The sequence below is a fragment of the Cyrtonyx montezumae genome, unplaced genomic scaffold, assembly GCF_038088225.1.
Source record: "Cyrtonyx montezumae isolate F1298 unplaced genomic scaffold, pur_monq_1.0 scaffold_10, whole genome shotgun sequence".
NCBI classification, from domain to species: Eukaryota; Metazoa; Chordata; class Aves; order Galliformes; family Odontophoridae; genus Cyrtonyx; species Cyrtonyx montezumae.
The window spans coordinates 55,920,174-55,941,802 of record NW_027071826.1 but is presented as its reverse complement, the minus strand read 5'-3'; the positions used below and the strand labels follow the sequence as shown (position 1 = coordinate 55,941,802).

The window sequence follows — 21,629 nt, the reverse complement described above, 5'->3', positions numbered from 1 at the left end:
AGCTAACCTCAGGTCGGGATGCAGTGGGATACTCTGTGCATCTCCCTCACTTCTATTTTTTTCCCTCGTTGGATATCCACTGTAAGAAATAGGATCTGCACGTGTAACATCCTGCCTTCCTCATAGTGCCCAGGAGAACATTAAAATAATGTTTGCATTTCACTTTCAGTCTGGAGTTGTCTCACTATTTAAAAGGGACATAAACTGGAAGAACGGGCTGACAGCAAGTACACGTGGAAAGCCCTGAGCCTAGAAGGAGCTTGCCTCTTGAAGCAGGTGTGGGGACCAGCGAGACATCTCCAGCACGAGACAAGATGAAGTGAGGTCTGCCAGGATGATCCGGGGCTGGAGCAGCTGCCCTGGGTGGAGAGGCTACTCTTGTTGGACCTGGAGAAGAGACAGACGTGATGGAATCTAACAGCAGATCCCCAAAGAACAAACGAGAGGTACCTGGCTCTTCAAAGGGGTGCGCAGTGGAAGGACAGGAATTGTCTTAAGTTGAAATTCGAGAGGTTCTCAGTGGCAGAATAGTTTTTATCCATGCAAACAGAGCAGTGGTGCAACAGGTTGCCCAGGGAGGATGTACATTTCTATTCCTGACATCTATGAAGATCCAGCTGAATAGATCAGCTGAACATCAGTAGCAGCCTTTGCCTCTGTGTGGCTTTCTATTGGCAACTCCATTGCCTGCTTTCCACTTGCAACTCTGGCCCCTCTCACCCTGGCTACCAGGGCAGTGCTTCCGAGCCTGTCTGTGGCAGTGTTTATTGCTTGTTCTCACGCTCCTGTTCTCATCCTACTGTGCTCACAGGAAGCCCAATACTGCTATAGTAACAGATTTCAGAGGATGTGATTGCCACCAATTGCATTGCTCCTTAATTCCCACCTTTTCTCCTAATTTTCTCATTCACTTATAGCTTTGGCTTTACTTTGAGAGCTCAAATAATATACAGACGTGAGGTTTAACAGCCAGCAAGGAGTTTGAGTGGGTATGGAAGAAGACACAAAAAGGTGCTATCTGGCTTCAGTAAATTCTGCAGTAGGAGTGTCCTTAGCAGCCCCCCTGGTAACATACGGGGAGGAGTGCTATAGCATGTCAGCTCCAAAGTCCTTGTCGTACATCTCAAGGCATTCAGTATCAGCTCTTCTGATACTTTATAGTTTCAAAATTAAGACTAGGGATTAATTAACAGGTAAGATTACCTTTAAGTTAGAAACTGCAGCATCTTTAGGATTGAGTCACAGTGTATGAATAAACTGTCGAGTTTCAGAACAGATTCAAACATCACTTTTTTTGTCCCGGATTTAGACACGCTGTCTTGATACTGGCTCAAGAAAACGAGTGCATTAAAGATCTAAATAATTGAGGGAACAGGTGGGAGGAAGAGAAAAAGAGTAGTTATGGTGAGACGATTCCCATATTTCTTTGACAACTATTTATATTACTGTGGTCACTGAATGCAGACTTAAACTCCAGAATAAGGTAGATCTGCAGCAAATGTGTAGCACTTATGAGTTGGGAGCCCCGTGGGTGTCATTGATGGGTACCAGTCATTTATTGGGAAAAATGGAAGGAGTGGCAGTTGTGAGCTAAAGCAACTCTGTGTGGTCTGGAGCACTTGGGTTCTTCTATTCTGGGACACCTGCAATGGTAATCCTCCTTTAAATACAGGCAATAAGGCACACGGCCCCCAAAACTCAGAGACACTGATGAAAATACTAGGTAAGCAGTAATCAAATATCATCAAAACGTGAAAAGAGATCAGACAGGAAGTTTTCCCTCTAGTAATTCACGTTTGGGGAAGTTTTAGTCCATCCAACCAGAAACTGAGCTCAGAGCACATGGTGTACGTACACTGTAGTGACAACACCGCAGCTCACACTCCTGTAAGCTGCTATGTCATAAGGCAACAGCACTTAATTTAGCTCTTAATAAAAAGTGTCAGAAGATTAAGACCAAGCTGAACATTTCTACCGCCATCCTGGGATTTAGAGGTTATGTTGAAATCATTAATACAACCACTATTTGAACTCTTTTGATCGTCGAGTATTAAATTCATCCATAAGTACATAAATCATAAGACACGGGAAAGCAGGGCTACCCAGCACAGGCCGTCCTTTTAAACTTGCTTTTCTCATCTTTGCCAGCAGTTGTAATGTATTTCTGTCACCTCCTGGACTGCATAAAGAAGCAGCGCTGTGGCTGTCCCTGTACAGTTCCCTCCGAAGCTCTGTTTTCAGTCTCAGAGCATGCACTGAGTTCCCAGGTGGATTATTTTCCTTCACTAGTGCTCCCTGATGTGCTTTGTGCCACTCCTTAGCACAGAGGAGCACACCTGGCTTTCACCCCTGCTCTTTGCAGCAAGAAGCTGCTTCTGAAGTCCCCTTAGATGGTCTGGGTGATTCTTGATACAGTTGCAGAATCCTCTGGTTGTGATAGCCGAGAATCAAGCTAGCACAGTGTTCTGACAGAGGGTGAGACAAATTTCTGAGCTGTTTGTTGAACATCAGACTTAATTCTGGTCATGCTGTGATCTTGCTAATGTACGTGGCTTTTGGATTTTCCCTTCCAAGATTGTATTCTGTATTTTGTTGTGCTGTTGTTGGGTCCATGGCAATGTGTGCTTGCCCACTGACACAGCAGAGCAGTTCTGACTCGCACGCACCACAGCGATAGGTCTAATGACCTGATCCCTGGGCTGTGGCTATAAAGGAGGAAACCTTGTTTTACTTCTCAAATGAGTGGCTAATAGAAAATGGCCCTCTAAACCCAGAAGGCTCCACTGTTTATTAAAACTCAAAACTGATTATTCAAAATAAAGTCTATATTGGAAGTAGGCAAGCTAGCACAGCAGTGAGAGCTCTTAAAGCAACTGTTTTGTTCTGGAAGTTCTTAACAAAAAGCAGTAAATCAGACAAAAGATTACTCTGATGAGTATGTTTAGCTGGTGCTGCCTTCTGACAGCCGCAGCCATGAAGACAATGGCCGCGTTTTCTTCTAGAAACAGCTCATCAGAACAGTGGCCCTCACAACACAGATTCCCAGAGAGAAATAATTAAAATAATATTTTCTATTCCACTCTAGAGAGTATTTGGATAAAACTGTCATTCCACAATATTATTCCATTGTTTCATACTGGTTTTTTTTCTCCACATACTATTTTTCTACCCTTAACATAAGGATTCCTATGAAATCTCTGCTTACCATTGCAGAAAACTTGTTTTGCTTTTTTCTTTTCCCAAGCATCCCTCGCCCCAGCTCTGACAGCTCAGGTTACATTAGGAGATCTCATAGGAGGTGAAGTGGTCTTAGTAATGCTTCCGACTTTCATTACTCAGCCAGATTGTGGAGTCTATCAATTATCCCCACATTGACAGTCTGGTGAATTAATTGGTGTGTTTGACAAGGACAGCTATTACCCCGTGTTGTTCTGACAGCTGGGTTTGATATCAGAGATTTGTCAACCTTCGCCTCCACGTGAGCTGCTGGATGAACAGATCAGCCCAGGACATTTCAAGATTTTTTTTTCCCCTGCACAATCTCAACATCTGGCGATAACCTAAACCCTAAATAAAATCACAGACATTCATAACATCCCTAAGCAAACAGCACACCAGACCCGGGCCATAAAACAACCCACTGTCTGGGCTGACAAAGTGTTCAAGGAGTCAGAAAACTAATTTATTATCAGAAAAGTTAGCACCCTTCAGTAATGACTTTCCACACGTCCTTCAGGTTCCAGTCATACTTGCAGAGTGGGGGTATTTTCAGTTCCTCTGAGTTTCAGAGGTGACGAGGCAGCTGATAACTTAAACTTCACCTCACTTAGGTGGCAACATTTGGGTGATAGCTCAGTGTGAGTTGGAATGACAAACTGGGATCTGTGCTGTGCTCTGATTGCTGCTGCCCTCTTTGAGGCAGCCAGATTTGAAAGTTTCTAATCTTTTGTATTCTCCATGGCTGCTCACGAGAGCTTCTCCCCTGCCTTTTAAAGACCAGATTAGAGAATGACTCAGAATTCTAACAATTCAAACAGCATGCAGGAGTGAGCTGTGGCTCAGTGGCCTCACAGCAGTGGTTGGCCTCCGTCCCTCCTTCTTAGCAAGGAAAACATGTGGCAGGTCTCCAGCTCTGCCTTGGTGACTGCTGTGCCCCCGTCTTTCCCCTCAGAAAGGAGTGCCCCCATAGGTAAAGGCAAACAGAGTTACCCTGCAGCCTAAAGTAGGAGCACTCCAATGTGGAAATTCATTAGGTCTAAGACACAGCACTGGTCGTGCTTGGAAGTTAATTTGTGAATAATTAGTGTGTGTTAAAGCTATTAGAGAGTCAGGTCTTACAGCAGCTCTATAAAATGGCAAAGACAAAACTTCTTATTCCCAGCTCATGCAGCTAATCGGCTTTTTCAAGGCCATGTGGCAAACTGCATGTGTACCAGGAATGGGAGCCAAATACTCCTGTGCAATACTTCAGCCCCAAAGAAAACATTTATTCCTTGGAATAAAATGATTTCACTTTTTAAATAATAATCTGGTGAACAAGTTATTGGCATCTGTTGTCCTAAGGATGCAATCAGACCTGAATGGATGTTGAGCTGGGCTGTTGAGGAACAGCTGTGTCTGACTGACAGCACCCCAAAACCCTTGTTGGCAGGGCTCCGGCTCGGGGAGCTCCATGTTGAGTGTGCTGGCCTCCAACCCATGGGACCAGTGGCCCCTGGAGCTGACTATGTCAACAGCATTTAGAAAGATCTATTGATGGACACCAAAACACCTAAGGAATTAAAGCCTGCTGGCTCAGTGGCAGCAGAGCAGTGGGCTGAGGCCTCGTTCCCTCCTAGGCAGTTAGGTGCTCAGTGTGTCTTGTGCTGCCCACCCTCCCACACTGCAGAGCCTTTAAATCTGTGTCCTGATATCCCAGTTGCTGCTCCGAAGGCCTGAGAGGACTCAAGTTTTAAATACTGCCAAAATCACGGTGTTGTGAAGTGCTACTGCCAGAAATAGCTGTTGGTTGAAAGCTTCAAAATGTTGAATGACCACATTGTCATTAGATCTGGAAAATACAAGTCACTTCAAAAGATAGTAATGCAATTATTTATACTGTACTAGGTTTGATAGCACGTGGTGTACACTAGATTGAGTTATTTGAAGCTTGGTGAAAAGATGCATAGGAATGGCTGTCATAGTGCTTATGGCTCTTTGGAGGGGAGATAGCTGTAACCAGTTCTTCTGTATTCTTTGACCAGGTCTCATGTTGGTGGATCACAAATTCATTTAATCCGGTAGACAGACAGACAGCTACAGCTGAACTTCTTCAACAGCTACTCCAAGAAAAGTGAGTGGTAAGAAGTTAAAGTCTGGTGTGGCATGTTCAGAAATTGAGCAGTAGGTGGGCGATCTGGCAGGCTCAGTCCTACAGATCCTTGTAGGAAAACTTTGTCTCATGCAAGTTAGTTGATCAAGTCCTCAAGACAAGAGGCTGCTTGCATCTGTGAGAGTTTCCAGAGCTGAGCTGTAGTGCAGCTTTCTTTCCATTGGAACAAAGACTGTGACAGTGCCTCAATCTCATACCATTAAATAATGGACTGATGATTTTGGTTCTGAGTTTTGTCCCTCCAGAAAATGAGAAGGGGAAAAAATGCAAGGGAAAGCAGCTTGCTTATTATTTCTGCAACTGGCTGCTAAATTGGTACAGACTGTACACCAAGAGCTGGAAATGTCCCATTGATAAAACATATCACAACCTCCTGCAGGTATTATATGGCAAGTTCGGTGACATCACCTTTGAATTAAGTGAGTGATTAAAAAGACAATTCGATCAACAAGCAGAGAAGGTTACAAAAATTAAAAGCAGCTCAGTGGTGAAATGTTTATATTTTGGAGGCACTACATTAAATTATGCAGCCATACATCAAATGAGTTTTCAAGTCAAAGTGACCTTTGGTTAATGCATATTGAAATAATCCTTGTTTATGAAATATTTGTTGAGGTAAAAAAAAACAACATCCTGTGTTATGCTTAGATTTTGCCATTTAGAATCCTGATTATAGTATGGTAAAAAATACAGCCTGGTGAGCATTCATTAGCTGCAAGAGAAGCACAGGGATGCATCCAGTTATTGCAACCAAACCAAGGTGTTAGATTACCTGAGCTAGAACAGCAGTAGTAGATTTCTTTTAGGAAAAAAAGAAAAAAGGCTGCTCAAATACACAGGCTGTAAGATTACCTTTAGAATGTTTTACTGTGGACCTAAAATAGCTACCCAGCTTTAAAAGAAAGAAGAAAAAAAAAAGAGAGAGAATGAGAGAGAGAACAGGAAGGAAAAAAAAAGAGGGTGAGAAAGAGAACATAATTTCAAAACCCTTAGCTTATTTTTAATTTATAGTCCCTGGAAAAAAAATAAGTGGATAGCCCAATCATTTATATGCCTGGGCAAAAGCAATACATCTATATAAAAGTACAGTGATATATTTCTGTTGCTAGTTTAATGTGCTGCTCTGTGCCCTGTGTGTTCTGATTCATTGGAGAGCAGCAATCATGTCGACAGGAGCTGTTCTTCAGTTCCCATCAGCGACAACTAAAGGCCAATTCAAGGTTGTGGTGGGGTCATGAATCTAACACAGTCACTGATAGAACAATTTCCCTTCCACATGACACCGTCAGTGGGACACAGAGGGAATATACAGCCAGGACTGCAGCAGGTATGTCTTGTTATTCTCATCCCTCCTCTCCCCCCTTCCTTTTTTACTTTTAATTTTTGATGCTGGGCTGTGCTGTTAAGAAGCCTCTGGGGAATACAGTCAGGAAATAAGAAGAGGGGAAACTGCTCAGCCTTTCAGTAACCAGCATCCTCCTGGCCTCTGCAGGGCAGCTCAGCAACATGAGCATAGTTTGAGAGCCAGGTCCACCCCAAGACAATGCGAGCTGTACAACCATGCCAGCCTTCTAAATGAGGAAGGTGCAGGACCAAGCTCTGCAATGACTTCACTTCTGGTACAGTACCCTTTGAAATAACAGAAAGGGCATTTTTATTTGGACTGAACCCCACTGGAGCCACTAGCCTTTCACAGCATGAAACTTGGACCTGAATTTGCCTGATACATTCTTTCCACACATTTGTAGATGATCCTTCCAGGGGGACTTGGCACAGGCCTGGAACAAGCCCCAAGAAAAGAGCCAGCTCCTGCTATTGTTTCTGCCATACGTGTCTCAGGGAGAGCAGATTTTGGACCAGATGAGTAATATTTCATTCTCATACCACTATTAGTCATGGTGAGTACACAACATCTGACACGTTAGCGCGGTATAGCTGAGAATTTTCAGTTAGAACTGCAAATTCTAATCTCTAGCCACGGGGCCCATGTTGAGGAGCACTTTTATTGCTCTGATTGAAACAGTGAACACAGTGAAGCACCATATTTTGAAAAATTACTTCCAGTATCTAAGGTCTTCAGGTTGTGCAGATTTCTGCCTCCCACCGTATAAAAAATCAGACCTGTAAAATCAGAGAATCTTAGGGTGGCTAAGGTTGGAGGGGACTTCAGAGATCATCTAGTTCCAACCCCCTGCCATGTATAGGGTTGCCATCCACTGCATCAGGCTGCCCAGGGCTCCATCCAACCTGACCTCAAACGCCTCCAGGAATGGGGCATCCACACCCTCTCTGGGCAGCTTGTGCCAGTGCCTGAGCAGCCTCTGTGTAAACAGTTTCCTCAGAACATCTAACTTCAATCTCGCCTCTTTTAGTTTGAAGTCACTCCCCCTTATCCTATCACTCAGACCATGTAAAAAGTTGGTCTCCCTCCTGCAAGTTCACTTCAAGTTCTGAAGTGAGGTCTCCCAGGAGCCTTTTCTTCCCCAAGCTGAACAAGCCCAAATCCCTCAACTTATCTTCATATTCCATCGGTACCCCCAGGTCCTTCTTCATAGAGCTGCTCTCAAGGACTCCTTTTCCCAGACTGTTCTCAGATCTAGGATTGCTTCAACCCAAGTGCAACACCTTGCACTTGTCTTTGTTAAACCTCATTAGGTTCTCATGTCCCCACTTCTCAAGCCTGTCCAGGTCCCTCGGGATGCCATCCCTTTCTTCTACTGCATCCTGCACCACTCAGTTTAGTGTCATCAGCAAACTCGAGGATGGCACACTCAATCCCACTGTCTGTGTTGTTGATAAAGATGCTGAAGTGCACTGATCCCAAGATAGATCCCTAGGGGACACCACTTGTGACCAGCTTCCACCTGGATATAGAATCATTGCTGACAACCCTCTGGCTACAACCATCCAACCAATTCTTTACTGACTGAGTAGTCCAACCTTCAAATCCATCTCTCTCCAATTTAGAGATATGGATGTCAAAGGCCTTGGACAAGTCCAAGTAGATGACATCAGTTGTCCTTCCTTTGTCCACTGATGCTGTCACTCCATCACAGAGGGCCACCAGATTGGTCCGGCAAGATCTGCCCTTGGTGAAGCTCTGCTGGCTGTCTCGGATCACTTTGTCATCTTGCAAGTGTCTTAACATCTCTTCCAGGCAGATATCATCCATGATTTTCCCAGGAAAATGTGTCCATGGAGCTCCAGACAACTTTCTCAGCTACAGAGACAGCCCCTTTAGGCTGAGACTCCCTGAAAAGCAAAGTCAGGACAGCAGTGGTGGGCCTATGTCTGTGTGGGGCTATAAATGTTGGGCTCAGCACCCAGCATGTCACACCCGTACCAGCTACAAGTACTGAAATCACTGTGTTTCTGGGAAACACTGAGACAAAATTAGCAAAAAGTTCAAAAAGCTCACATCTAAAAATATAGCTGCAATTCACAATTCCCTTTAATAGAACTTTATTCCTGCACTTGGTGTAACTGAAGGTATTTATAGATAGGGTAAAAAGATGGAATGGAAATCTGTATTTATGAATAATAAAGAAGCACTGTGAAAGGGAATAAGTGCGGTTGTGTAACACGCCACCTCCTGCAGCAGTGTCCCAACAAGGACGTGAGCTCTGGTTGTGGTGCAGGCCTGGCAGCTGTACACAGCTGCACTGAAATATGCAGTGATTTTACTGTTTATTCTCTTTTAGCTGACAGTGGCCATGAGCACTGCAGGCACTATCACAACACGTGTGAGCTCCTTGCGGCACCATGTCGCTGTCAGCAGTGGTCTTGGGCACTGCAGTCACACGTGGTCCTTGGCATCAGGGCAGAGCACTGTGCCAGTCTGATCTCACTTGTGTAAATATTACTCTGAAAATGGAGATTTGGGTCTTTCTCATTGTGTTAGATCTGGGCTGGCAACTGGATTAATATTAAAATGACATACACGCACAAATCACATTTCCTAGGTTACAAATAACTGGAGCAAAGCAGATATACCAACATTAATAATTCACCTTAGGAGTTTAGCTCGTTCTCCTTTTCTAAAACTTCTACAAGGAGATTGCAATTTCCTCAGATTTATTCATTATTCAGATTCAGTCAACAATTTAAAAGAAATGTTTACCTACTAGATAGCCTGCAGTTTGCTTCCACTGTCACTAGTCAGCTTTGTAACTTGAACTGTTAGTCATAATAATGTAATTAAGTCATCTGATACGATTTCTGCCCCTTGGCTACATCAAAATTTAATTCTTTGGGGAGAAACTATCATCCATGTGTGTATAAAGACCAAGTTTCTATAAACGTTATTGTCTTTGTCCTAATTCATCTGCATGCATGCAAACTAAGAACTGAGCTGCTCAGATGCGTGGCACACGATCATCAAAACAGGCAAAACATCTTCATTTCCTAACTTCTCTGTCAAGTAAGAAAATAAATGTTCTTTAGCTATGTTTTACATTTCCCACTATGTGGTTCTTTCCCTTTTCCACTGGTTCTGTGGGCAAAAAGTTATCAAATAAAAAGGTACTGGCAGCAATGAGAAACCTTTTAACTCACATCTCAGCAGAAGCCTTTGAGTTTCTGAAGATCCATGGCCACAAGTGAACATTGGCACTGAAATGGAGAAATGAGCCTGGCCAAGAGCCCTCGGCCCCAGGCTGTCACAGGAAGCTGTGGGCTTGCAGAAGGACCTGGGAAATGACTGTAGTGATGACAGAAAAAGCAGCAGCGCCTGCTTGATGTTCTGTGCTCTGTTGTCATCCACTCCTCTGTGGCCACAGCCCTCCTCTCCTCTGAGCCCTGCACTCCAAAATGAGCGACGTGCTTCTACAGAGCTGAGTCACAGCAGGAGCCACGCCACTGTTCAGAAGGAGGTGAGAAACCAGGATGTGTAGGCCCCCTCCCAGAGGGCAGGGGTTTCTTTCCCTAGATCTATTTTATCTTCGAAGCTGCAGTGCTCTCTCTCTCTGTGTTTTTGGAGAAGATGGAATAGATTTAGAAAGTGGCTGCTTATCGATTTATGGTCTTTATGCTGGACATGGCTTTTTATTAAAGAAAGCAGATACTCAATACTGTTAACTAGTAATGGGAATTGACTTTTCACTAATTGCACAGAACCTGGCATTAATACACTTTAATAGAAAATGGGTCTGCACACTCCGGATCAATCGTGAAGTTTTTTCTGCCTGCGCTACAGACAAAGGGCTCCAGCAACAGCAACGTAGTTAAATGAGACACTTCATTTTTTTATTTATCTATCATCCAACCAGTTGCTGAGATAAGCACACGTCTCTAGGGAATGAGGGAAGGCTGTAGCTTGGCTTCTCATCCTGTCTGTGTGTCCTGCGGGGACCACCCCTTCCCACGTGGCTGTGATGCAGTACCCATCAGCTCCCAGGGCAGGTCCTGCACCAGGCAGATTGCCACTGGCTTTAAGTGCCAGTGCATGGCTTGGAGCAGCCACACCCTGTCACCATCCCTCAGTTGGCCTCCTCTGTGGTCTGCAGGATAACTGCAGCTCTCCTGTTCTAGGTACCAGCGATGACACTGGGACTGACAAAGGGTAATGCTAATTAATGCTTCATGCTAGTTAATGATGGATACTTACGTTGTGTGAAAATCATTTTTATCTCCCCACAGTTGGCTCGGTTTGACTCCTGCTGCTGCCTGCCTGCCTGCCTGCCTGCCATCAGGGAAACCCTGAAATGAACCAGACCCAGCAGCACCATGTTTCTTTCCCACTGAATCAACCCTGCGAAAGGAAAGCCCAAGTTCTGCAAACTCTCATCACAGCACCCCTGAGGTTGGCCCTCATTGGCTGCAGCTGCCTGTGGGGAGCCACCCTTATTGTATTTGTCCTCTGTCCTTAAGAATGTAGCTTAATGCACACGTAGCAGTGCCAATGGTTGCTGCTAGATACCTGCTGACATGCAGAGCAGCCTGCCCCACAGGAATGCTTTATTCAGTAAGACAGGACTTGAAGATGAAAGGGCAACCACTTCTGATCATAACCTTGGCTTTGTCTTTCTAGCAATTATACTTTAATTACATTACTCTATTTGAAATAGAATTGTAATTGGAAAAAAATAATAATAACAATTTGACATTCCCTGATGCATATCCTTGACATGCATTGTTTGGTTTTTATTCCAATATAAATGTTCTTTACAACACTACAAAAAAAAATACAGCAAAATTGAAATGTCAGTAGCAATTTCTGACACACGAGAGGCACCATCAACTTGTGCTGGTTGGTGGGCAAGGGGTTTCAATTCAACTCAACAGAAATCCAGTTGTGAAATGAGAAGAGTCAGAGAAGAGGAAGGATGTGAGAAGGAAGTGACCTCAGCAGCAGCCCTTCAGGAGAGCTGGCTGTTGTGCATGGTGGTATCAAAATGTCATAGCTGTGACCAGCTACAGTTGTGTGATAAATGGAACTTTCAGATCACATTGAAACAGAAGATGCAGAAAGATCTCTTCAAACCTTACTACTGACCACTAAATAATTGCTAGGGTCAATATAAGTCAATGAGACACAGGTTCCCTTCGGTTGTACTCTGTAGAGCACAGCTATAGAAAAGCATCTTTGCAGCTTCTTTATCTGCTGCTCTTGGGAGGATCCAAGTGAATCTACTCCGATTGCTGTCAGCTTACACCTTGTGATCTGCACTTGATGTTCCTGAGAGCTGAGCTCCAGCCAGTCCAGTGGTCACACTGCATGCAAAGACATCCAGGGCTCAGTGCACGGCTCCATGCTGGGAGAGGCGCCCAGCAGCACCCAGCAGGCTGCAGTTTGCACACAGAGGAGGAGAAGCTGCAGACATCTTCTGTAGTGTTTCTCATGATGGATTTCCTTTGTCAGCAGCTCTGTATTCTCATTTGCTCCAAAACAGATCCAGCCCAGAGTTAGTTCAGAGAGTCAGCAGTTCACAGGCAACGCATTAACACAGGGGAGCCATAAACCAGAGGTAGCTGGCACAGATGAGGCTGGATAAATTGAGCCTGTTTCTTTCTTTTTTTTTTTTATTTTTAATAAAAGCAAAACCAGAACCAAAGCACAACAGTCTCAGAAAACCTTCCTCTGAGAAAAATGGATTTTTTGGTTTGCCTGCAGGCATAACCGACTTTTGTTAGTGTTTATTAATTCCTCTGTGCTTTGTACCCAGCTAGTTTGTTATGACCAGAACAACTTGCTGTTGCCAGAGAAATTCATTCTCTTGAGTACATTTGCACTGTGAGATCCTCAGTACTGATGCACTAGAACAAAAAGCACTTAACTTAGGAAATCTGTTCTATTACTGAAAGTGTGTAAAACTTGATTTTTTTACCTTCAAGCAAAGTAGCTGGGTTACTCAAATCGCTGTGTAGAGTCTTTATATATGCACCAGACTGTGATGCTTATTTCTTCTCTATGGGAGCTGGACCCTGGAGAGCATATTTTGATCCTTCACAGTGAGGTTGTGAAAGTATCTGTAGAGTTGTGCTGTTCGCTTAAAAAACAGATGGTAAGCAAGGTATATAGGGCAGGGCCGAAGAGAAAATAGGTAGATAAGTGCTAATCTTGTACTTGAGTCTGCTGTATTTCAGCCTCACAGTCGTGGCGTTGCATGTCATGCCTTGGACGTGATTCTTTAATGTGTCTAGCGAGGTAATCCCTGCCCCAACCTCAGCAGCTGCGTTTCTCGAGTGCGTACAGCTGATGGTCAGGTTTGCAGTGAGCTGACGCCCTCTGCTGGATACAAGGAGCTTGTGATTGAAACGCGGCTCTTCCAGAGCAGGAGTCCTACCCGAGTGAACTGGGCAGCTCTCAGTACAGGTGAGCGTTACACACAGCCTGCTCGATGAAATAGCAAGGTCAGAGAGCACTTTTCTGTTCTTAGTTTGCATCATTCATATTCCTTTTACAGTCTTTCCCAAAGATGAATGTCTCTTAGTAGCATGGATACTGAAAATGTTATTATAGCATAACCTCGGAGCAACTACCTGAAGGAAGGTTGCGGCGAGGTGGGGGTCAGCCTCTCCCGGATAACAGATGAGAGGGAATGGCCTCAAGTTGTGTCAGGAGAGGTTCAGCTTGGATATTAGAAAGAGTGTCTTCCCTGAGAGTGGTGAGGCACTGGCACAGGCTGCCCAGGCAGGGGGTGCAACTTCCCTCGAGGAGTTAAAGAACTGTAGAGATGTGGCAGTGAGGGCATGGTTAGTGGGCACGGTGAGGATGGTTTGATAGTTGGACTTGGTGATCTTAGTGGTCTTTCCCAACCTTAATATTTCTGTGATTCTAAGAAACTAAAACAGTATTTAACACTGTACTTAAGAGATCACAAATCTGGATCCCCTGTGTAATAAAATCAAATCAGTCCACGTGAGACGTGTTATTCACAAAACACATCCTGTTGCTGCCAGTTTGTTTTGAATATGTAAAGTTTGTCCAGGCATCAAAACTTCTGCCTTTTGATATTTGCAATAAGTTAGCCCAATAACTAAGGCATATGTTGGCCTTTCTCTTAAAAGCTTGTGGAGTTGAGAGGTTACATCTGATTCATGAACTGTGCATTTTATGGAAAGTTATTTCTTTTGGCTATGTTCAATAGAACATACTGCTTAGTAGGCTCAGTTGTAGAGTAGTTCTGAAAAATGGGAAACAAAAAACCTTGTTGGATGGGGAAAAAACAATGCCTCATTTAACTTCTGCACAGATAACAGTATTCAGTACACTTCTTGGTTAAACAGCAGCCCTGCACATTCTGTTAGAAAACTATTTGAGTAATTTATTTGGGGAAAGTCACCATTGCTAGTGTAAAATAGTGTGAAATAAGATACTGACTACGCTAACTTACCAGAGACATAGAGATGCAGAAATACCATTCTAATAATGGGATGCTCTGGACAATTGAAGCTCCTGGTGGACTTGAATTGCATTGAAGAGACATGCTTTAATGGTCACCAAATTCAAAGTCTAAACTGCAAACGTGATGTTATAATCAACAGACAGTGAAGTTTTTAAGCATGTGTACTGCTGACTGCCTGATCTAAAAAACAAAACCCCCAAACCAACAAACCCTAATCCAACAAACCCAGTAAAAGCTGAAACTTAAAGGATTGAACCAGCTTCCTCCCTGGCTCCCTTACACATGGGCATATGCTTGTGTTTTCATCTAACACAAAACACTGCTTACGAGCTGTAACAGTTCTGAATACAGATCAAGCACAAAGAATATGTAAGTGCTGTGTTAGGATAAGCATGTTCTGTAGTCAGCAAAGTTAAATGCCAGCTGCATGAAAGGGAAGCCTCAGCTATTACTCGGTGGTGGTGTTGCTACCTGGAAGAGAGTATAAAGAAATCTGTGAGATGCTTTTTGTGACAGAGGTGGCTGGAAGTCCGTGTCAGTGAGGCACACTGCTTTTGGAAGAACAGCCAACGTTGTGGTTGAAAAAAAGAAAGACTGTTTATTTTCTAAGTGGACCTAACAACAATGTAGTTGTAAATCCATGCCAGGCTAGGACCAGCAGATGTCAGTACAACACAAAGTATAACTGGATTGTAACAGTGGCAACCTTCAAGAAGTTTAGAAATAAATACTCTGAACCAACAGCAAGATTGTACAAAGTTATCACAGGAAAGCTTCAGAAAGAAGAGTTAACAGTATTCTCCAATTAATCTGATATAACAAACGCACAGATCTTCCAAGTCTGTCACAGAAGCAGAAAATGTATTTAACACAGCAGAAAAACATCAGAGAATAACACATAACTAATATTTCAATTACAAATTCTTATTTCCATAAATCTGGTAATTTGGCAAAACTTAAACTTTTTGAGGAGAAACATTTTATCAACCAAAATTTTCAGTTCAACTGTTTTTTGTAGCAGTCTGGGTATTCTTAGTTTGGGAACAGACACTTGAATTCATTTCAGCTGCATGTAAACCTTTACCTTAAAAACAAGCAAAAAGAAAGAGAGGGGAGAGGGCTGTGAAGTACCAGTCCAATTACAGACCGATAAGAAATACAGCAAAATTATTTTAATTGCTACAAGAAAACAACCTAATGCTACCACAATGAAATATTTGTATATATTTTTCAGCATCTTGCCAGTTTAATAACACTCTTAGCAGTGAGACTTTTGAATTTTTAAGAATAACTGGATCCCCAATCCCAGTAACTCAGTTGGGATCCATATTCCTAAATACCTTGGAATCAAGCTTAGTGAAAAGGACTGAATTTATCAGAGGTAGCTGTAATAATTTACAGAAGATGCAGCATTCACTGTTAGTACTGGAGACATCTTTATTAATACTGGATGTGGCTTCATTCATAACAATATAAAGAGTGTTTCACATAAAAATGACTCAAAACCATGCAACTGAAAAATGAGGGATACAGGTACACTCAACGAAGCACTGCGTGAAATGATGGTGAGTGGATAATGGTATGCCATGTGGAAATGTAGCACCTCATACTTCACTGCAGTGCTACCCCGTTCACTGAAAACTTAAATGTGACTAACAAGACAGGACAGTGCTGAGTGAAGTATGACAAGTAGTATGATTAAGAATATTTCCTTAATCATACTGAGATGGAATGTGGAAGCACATTTATCACAACCCACAATTAATAACAATGGCTTTCATTAAACAGCTGAACGATAAATGCTTAAGCATGGAACATACACCCAGGTTAACAAAAAAAAAGAGCATATGCACTAACCAACGTGCTTATTACGAATGATTTCTCCTCCTTCTATCTCAATCTGCTCATACAGCCACTTGCGGTCACAGCGACATTCGGTGCCACATTTGTTGGAGCCACACTTGGGGCAAGCATAGAAACATCCCAGGCAGTCTTCATCAAGACAGTCACAGAGGTCCATCCCACTGTAAAGCAGTAGCCCCTGGCTATCGTAGACTTTACTCTTGGCTGGTATAACTTGCCTGTACAATGAAAAACAAAGTTATTTCCTTATCACAGTACCAAGCAGCTAGTAGCTGTGGACAGAGCTCTGCTTTTATCAAAGATGTTCATGCCCCAATAAGCCTCTCACTCTGCAGGAGAACTGATTTTAAAATAGGTCTAATTAGGAAGTTGAAATTTGTTATCCAGTGTTGTCCAGCTTGGGCACTCGTCCTATTAGAATGTGTAAGGATTTAACGTGCACACTTTTGTTTCTGAAGTGTAATTACTGAGTTAACTGAAATACAACAACTCCAGTATTTTAAGTGTACTCTACTTGATCATACCCTATTCAAGTTTAATCCGTTATCAGATTTTGATGCATAAATCAACAGCTCCACTTATTACTTGTGCACTATTGTCACCCCCTACCAGAAGCTTATTTTGTATTTTCATTGTCTGAAATGTGTTAGTGTTACAGGGACACTGACCATAAAGGTAGACGGTTTTTTTTGTTTTTTGTTTTAATTTTGAAGTGAAAACTAATGAAGAAGTAAATACCTGTCTGAATTAAATGATGCATTTTTGGTTTGCAGCCTTCTTTTTTCCCTCTTACTGGTCTCAGGAGTGAATTCAGTCTGTCGTCCTGGGTTAGCAAACTGCAGAGACTTCAAGGCCTTAGCTGTACGCCCCTGAACAGAGACAGAAAATCTCACTTCATTTTGAATATGTATCTAAATCCTTAAGGAAATACCCAGTCAAGCCAGGATACTGTAATAACTTAGGTAAACTGCTGAGCCCAACTCTAAGCACTGTATTTCTCAGAAGACTTAAGTCTTCTTGTGTGTTATATTAGAGAACTCTACCAGTCACAAAAGTCTGTAATACAAGCTTTATAGCAACAGTTTTAATCAGTATTTTCACATGTCACCTGTTATGCAGCTGTAAAATACAGTTGGGTGGTTGCTCCTGGGCCAAGAGGGGCAACTGCTCCTTCAATGACATTCTATTTTGTTCTAGAGCATATGTGGATGAGCTCTTGTTGACTTGGTTTTCCACTTGGTTCTACTGATTACCTGCACGCTCCAAACAAAGCACTCAGAAACTTATAAACTCAGCTCCAAACTCAGCACTTACAGCATCGTTCTCCCACACCAGTTCATTACTGCCCCTGAACAGGGGCAGCTCAGGCACCACAACAGCGTGCACTTCAGTTAACTTCCATGCAGGTTCACTTGGTAATGAACTGCTAGACACAGTAGATGCTTTTAAAAGTGAGGAGACTAACTCAGAAGTACACCTCAATGCTCTTAGAAACACCCATCGAGCTTGTTTGTCCCAGAGCTTGAGAATCAGCTTAAAACAATAGCAGCTGTCTGGTATTTACATAATCTGAGGTGTACGTCATCACTGTGCACACAATTACTTCAATTATAAAGTCCCTAATAAAATATTAGGGAAGAGGATTTTTAAAGTAAAGAAGGGGAATGTGTGTATGCACTCATTTCATTGAAGGGTCCTCCAAATAAAGGTTCGTATACAGTAAACTCATCCAAAGACTACATCTTTTTTCTATTTCTACTAAAAAACTTAGGTCATTTCTACAGGACTTGTATGAAGCCCAGGTCCAACAGTCTGCAGAACTTAGAGAGGGTGGGAGAACTGATCCATATACATACGTCCGAATCAAGCTTTCTTCTTTGGCGTTCTTCAGCTTCGACATCCACACTCCCATTTATTACCTGCATACACTTGGGACAAAGTTTCCAACCAGGTACAAACTGTCTTCCAAACTTGGCAGTTAGAAACGTTGCGTCGTGCAGGTCAATTGCACGCAAGTTTTTCTTTGATAGCTTTCTGTGCATATTAAAGGGATCACAACACGACTTTTGTAAGTCTTCAAACCTTTCAATGTAAATTTTTGCATGGTGGAAGCAGATAGTGTCGTTCTCTGAAAAGGTCATTCCAGTCCTAAGCTGAAGCAGTAGTAGATCAAATGAAGATATGTCTTCCTTAGTCTTGAAGCCAGTGTGACGGGTATAATAGGTCTTATGACATTCATTGGTAGCTTGAAGCTGAATTCCAACTGAACAAGGATCCATTTTAACAGAACAACTTATTTCACTTATTTTGCCTAAAATGAGTTCTTTGAAGTCTTTAGTGGTTTCTATGAAGATCACCCTAGAGAAAGCATTAAAATCAATCAGATTTGTGCTGCAAGCCTTTACCTGTAAGCTTGACAAACTAGGTTTAAGTAGCTTAAGATACATGTCTTAAATTACACTATAGCCTTCTAGTCTACATACACTCACCTGTACTACTTTCAGAGGCAATTTTTAACCAGCCTTCTTAAGTATCCATTCAGCAGCATTGCTTTATCGAAAGCAATCTGGAGGCGAGGTGTGAGATGGATGATTTGTTCAACAGCAGCCTGCTCTGGTCACCAGCCTCCCACTGGCACGTTCCCAGCTGCTCAAGGAGAGGGCCCACAGGGCATGTCTGATGGCTGAACAACTCATCCAGCTGGTGTCTATGTAGTTTCAAGGGAAAAAAGGGCTGCTGAAGGTAGGCTGCACAGGCTGTCTGATGCCAGCTGGTGATTTACATCCAGCAGCTATCAGCTCTTCCCAGTGTGCTATTCCTGTGTTCTAGGGAACAAAGGAAAGCCTGGACACCCTGAATGAACCTGAGTGTCTCCTGGAAATGGCACCTGCAGTACATGTAAGGACGTGTGCAATTCTTGTGGTTGGACAGCCTTTGTGTGCAGCTCTTTCCATCTGACTGCTACACTTGCATCATGTAAATACAGGATGCTCTTTCAAACTTAAACACAAAGTTACAAAAAAATCAGGCTAGTTATTGCAGAGTGGTTCTGCCCATGCCAAGATCTGTTGCAAATCCAGTGTCGGCCCTAAAACATCAAAGCCTGAGCCAATCTTGTGCTATTTCTACTACATCACAGTGGGAAAAATATATCTGTCAATGGAAAGGGATTCATTTTCTGAGAGCTTTAAGTGAACTGAGTGTGACTTAACTGGGATCTTACTGTTTACCTGCAAACTACTCTGAAAAGACACAGTCAGAAAAATGGATAAGCATCGTTACTTGTTTTTACCACTGAACAGGATAGTACATCTTTTTAAAGAATGAAACTATCAGCCAGTCACAGAATGGGAAAAGACAGTCCAGGATGCTACTTCTAATAAAATAAAGGTGAGTAGCAGCACAAACAACCTAATGACATGAAAGTGAAATGTGTAAATTCAACCAGTGTATGGCAATACGATCACAGCAGCAAAATTTCCACACAGAACAACGAGAGGCCTTTTAAAACACTGGAAAGCCACTGTCAGGAGTGTTTTTTTTTGCAGCAGAAATCCCCTTGATTGTAATGCCTTACTTTTTCTAACCAGATGCCTGTGCTTAAAGCAGCTACATGACACATTTCCATGTATTAAATTGGATGCACAGCAATTTAAAGGTGTTGTGTAGGATGTGCGGTTGTTGAGTGATTCACCCATTCCAAATATAAACGATATGCTTGGCTGTAGAGCAGTAAACTTGGTTTTTAAGTGCAGTTCTACAACTTGCTTGAGATAGAGCAGGGTACGACAACAGTAATTCTTAAACAAAGCAATAAGAGTCCTGAACATGCAGGTGAAGGTTTAGAAAGACCTGAGCTTAAAAGGAAAAAGGAAGGTGGGAGAGGAAGGTGAACCTCATTCTGAAAATAAAGCAAAATTAGTTCATTTTTTGGTAAGTTATCTGTGCAGAAAGGCTTAAGGTAATGATTTAATAATTAAGACATATTTTGTATTGATTTCTCAGGTTGTTTTAGAGTTCTAGTAGACCAGCTATGCTCAGAACTAGTTACTTTTTTTCATCACAGAGTGCATGCTTGTCTTTTACACTACGGTAGACGGAATGCTGTACGAGCAAAGCTCACTGCAGCTGAGCATGTTTTTAACAGCAGTTTATCAACACTTAATGATATGATTCTATAAGTCTGTTGCAGGCCATGCACCAAACCTGCTGCAAGCATCAGAACGCGTACTTGCAACTGATTCCTGCTCTGGTGGCAGGTGCAGATGAGAAAGCACACCAGATAAACAGAAAAGTAATTCTGAATTGTCAGCATTTGCAGATGCATCAGAAGACTGAGTTCTTGGTGGATGTTCTAGTTAAGAAATTATAACTTCTTTTCTATAAACGAGAAGATAACTGTTACAGCTGACCGTGCTCCTGGAGCACACATAGAGCACCCAGCAGCATGCTGTGCCATGACTTATCATGCCTCACTCAGTCCAAGTGTAAAATCCCTCGGCAGAAGCTCCAGCTGTACTTCTTCCTTCCCCCACAACCTTGGGAGGAATGCACGGCTCTTTGCTTTTATTTCTTTTGTTTGAAACAGGAGAGGGCTCCAGCAGCCTGGTGCTTTAATAGAGGCTGGTGCTGACACCTGTGAAATCAGCAGGGATTGTTTACAGACAACAAACTAAAGCAGGACACAGTGATGAGGCTCAGGACAGCGAAGCACACGTGCAAAGTACGCGTGAAACAGAACAAGGGCTGTCTTGCTTCTCGGAAGTAGGAGCGGAGGAGACAGGAAACCGGTCTAGAGCGGCAGCTGCGGGCTGCGAGAGGTCGAAGGGAAAGACAAGTGCTGATGCCGCGACTGCGACCCGCAGCGCTGCCCCGCGGGGTCGGCGTGCGCCGGTGGCACCGCGCGGCCTCCGGAACAGGCCCCGCGGCCCGGCCCAACCCCGCGCGGAGCCTTTCCGGCGCGGCTGCCGCTCAGACAACTGCCGCAGCGGCAGGGCCGCCCCTTCCCGGTACCTTGCCGTGGACTTTCCTCCGCCTCTGCGCCGGGACCCCCGCACCCGGCTTCCGCGCGGCCCCGGCTACGGCAGCGCTGCCGGCGGCGGACATGGACGGCGCGTCCCGCCGGCTACCACAGAGCAACGGAAGTGGCGGAACGCGCGGAGCGGCACTTCCGGCCGGGCGGGGCGCGGCGCTCCTCGTTTGGGAGGAGGGGGCAGAGGGAGGAGGAGCGTCAGAAAGTCACGTGGCCAGGGAGCGGTCGCGCGCTGCGCCCGCGCGTTCTTTGGGCGGGCGGATGCAGTTCTTCGCGCGCGCGCTGGGGCTGAGCGCGTGGCGCGACCTTTACGGAAGTTGGGCTATTCCACTCAGCCCCGCGCCGCCCCCACTGTGGGTGCGTGTGGTTACTGGGCTCCGCGCTGCTCATTGCGTTTGTCCTACGCTGAGGCAGAAGTGTCTGTAATGGCAGGCAGGCTCGCCAGCGGGCGCGTGGAAAGTGAGGAAGGTGAATTACAGCCGCAGAGAATGCAGGGAGATGGAGCGTGAGCCTAAAG

The 21,629-nt window shown here is 43.8% G+C and overlaps 1 protein-coding gene across 3 annotated transcripts; it reads right to left on the bottom strand.

Moving 5' to 3' along the window:
* Positions 1-15,026: 15,026 nt before the first annotated feature.
* On the bottom strand, positions 15,027-21,168 carry ARL14EP (ADP ribosylation factor like GTPase 14 effector protein). Of its 3 annotated transcripts, XM_065755430.1 has the most exons (6): positions 21,094-21,129; positions 18,570-18,787; positions 17,937-18,438; positions 16,819-16,949; positions 16,075-16,298; positions 15,027-15,301 (listed from the first exon to the last, which is right to left on the bottom strand). In XM_065755430.1, exons 3-6 carry the CDS (start codon positions 18,357-18,359, stop codon positions 15,219-15,221), a joined length of 861 nt encoding a protein of 286 aa, XP_065611502.1. In that variant the 5' UTR covers positions 18,360-18,438; positions 18,570-18,787; positions 21,094-21,129; the 3' UTR covers positions 15,027-15,218. The 3 variants fall into 3 exon arrangements, with proteins under 3 accessions (XP_065611502.1, XP_065611504.1, XP_065611505.1); XM_065755432.1 differs by lacking the exon at positions 18,570-18,787 and having other exon boundaries at positions 21,094-21,168; XM_065755433.1 differs by lacking the exon at positions 21,094-21,129 and having other exon boundaries at positions 15,027-16,298; positions 18,570-19,195.
* Positions 21,169-21,629: the final 461 nt, after the last annotated feature.

Excerpts from the sequence above, each read along its gene's own strand:
- ARL14EP (XM_065755432.1), bottom strand. The coding sequence starts at position 18,359 with ATGGATCCTTGTTCAGTTGGAATTCAGCTTCAAGCTACCAATGAATGT. Across the intron at positions 16,299-16,818 it reads GCATCATTTAATTCAGACAG|GCAAGTTATACCAGCCAAGA; the intron begins GTATTTACTTCT and ends TTCATTGTACAG. Across the intron at positions 15,302-16,074 it reads CATTCGTAATAAGCACGTTG|GTAAAGGTTTACATGCAGCT; the intron begins GTTAGTGCATAT and ends CTTGTTTTTAAG.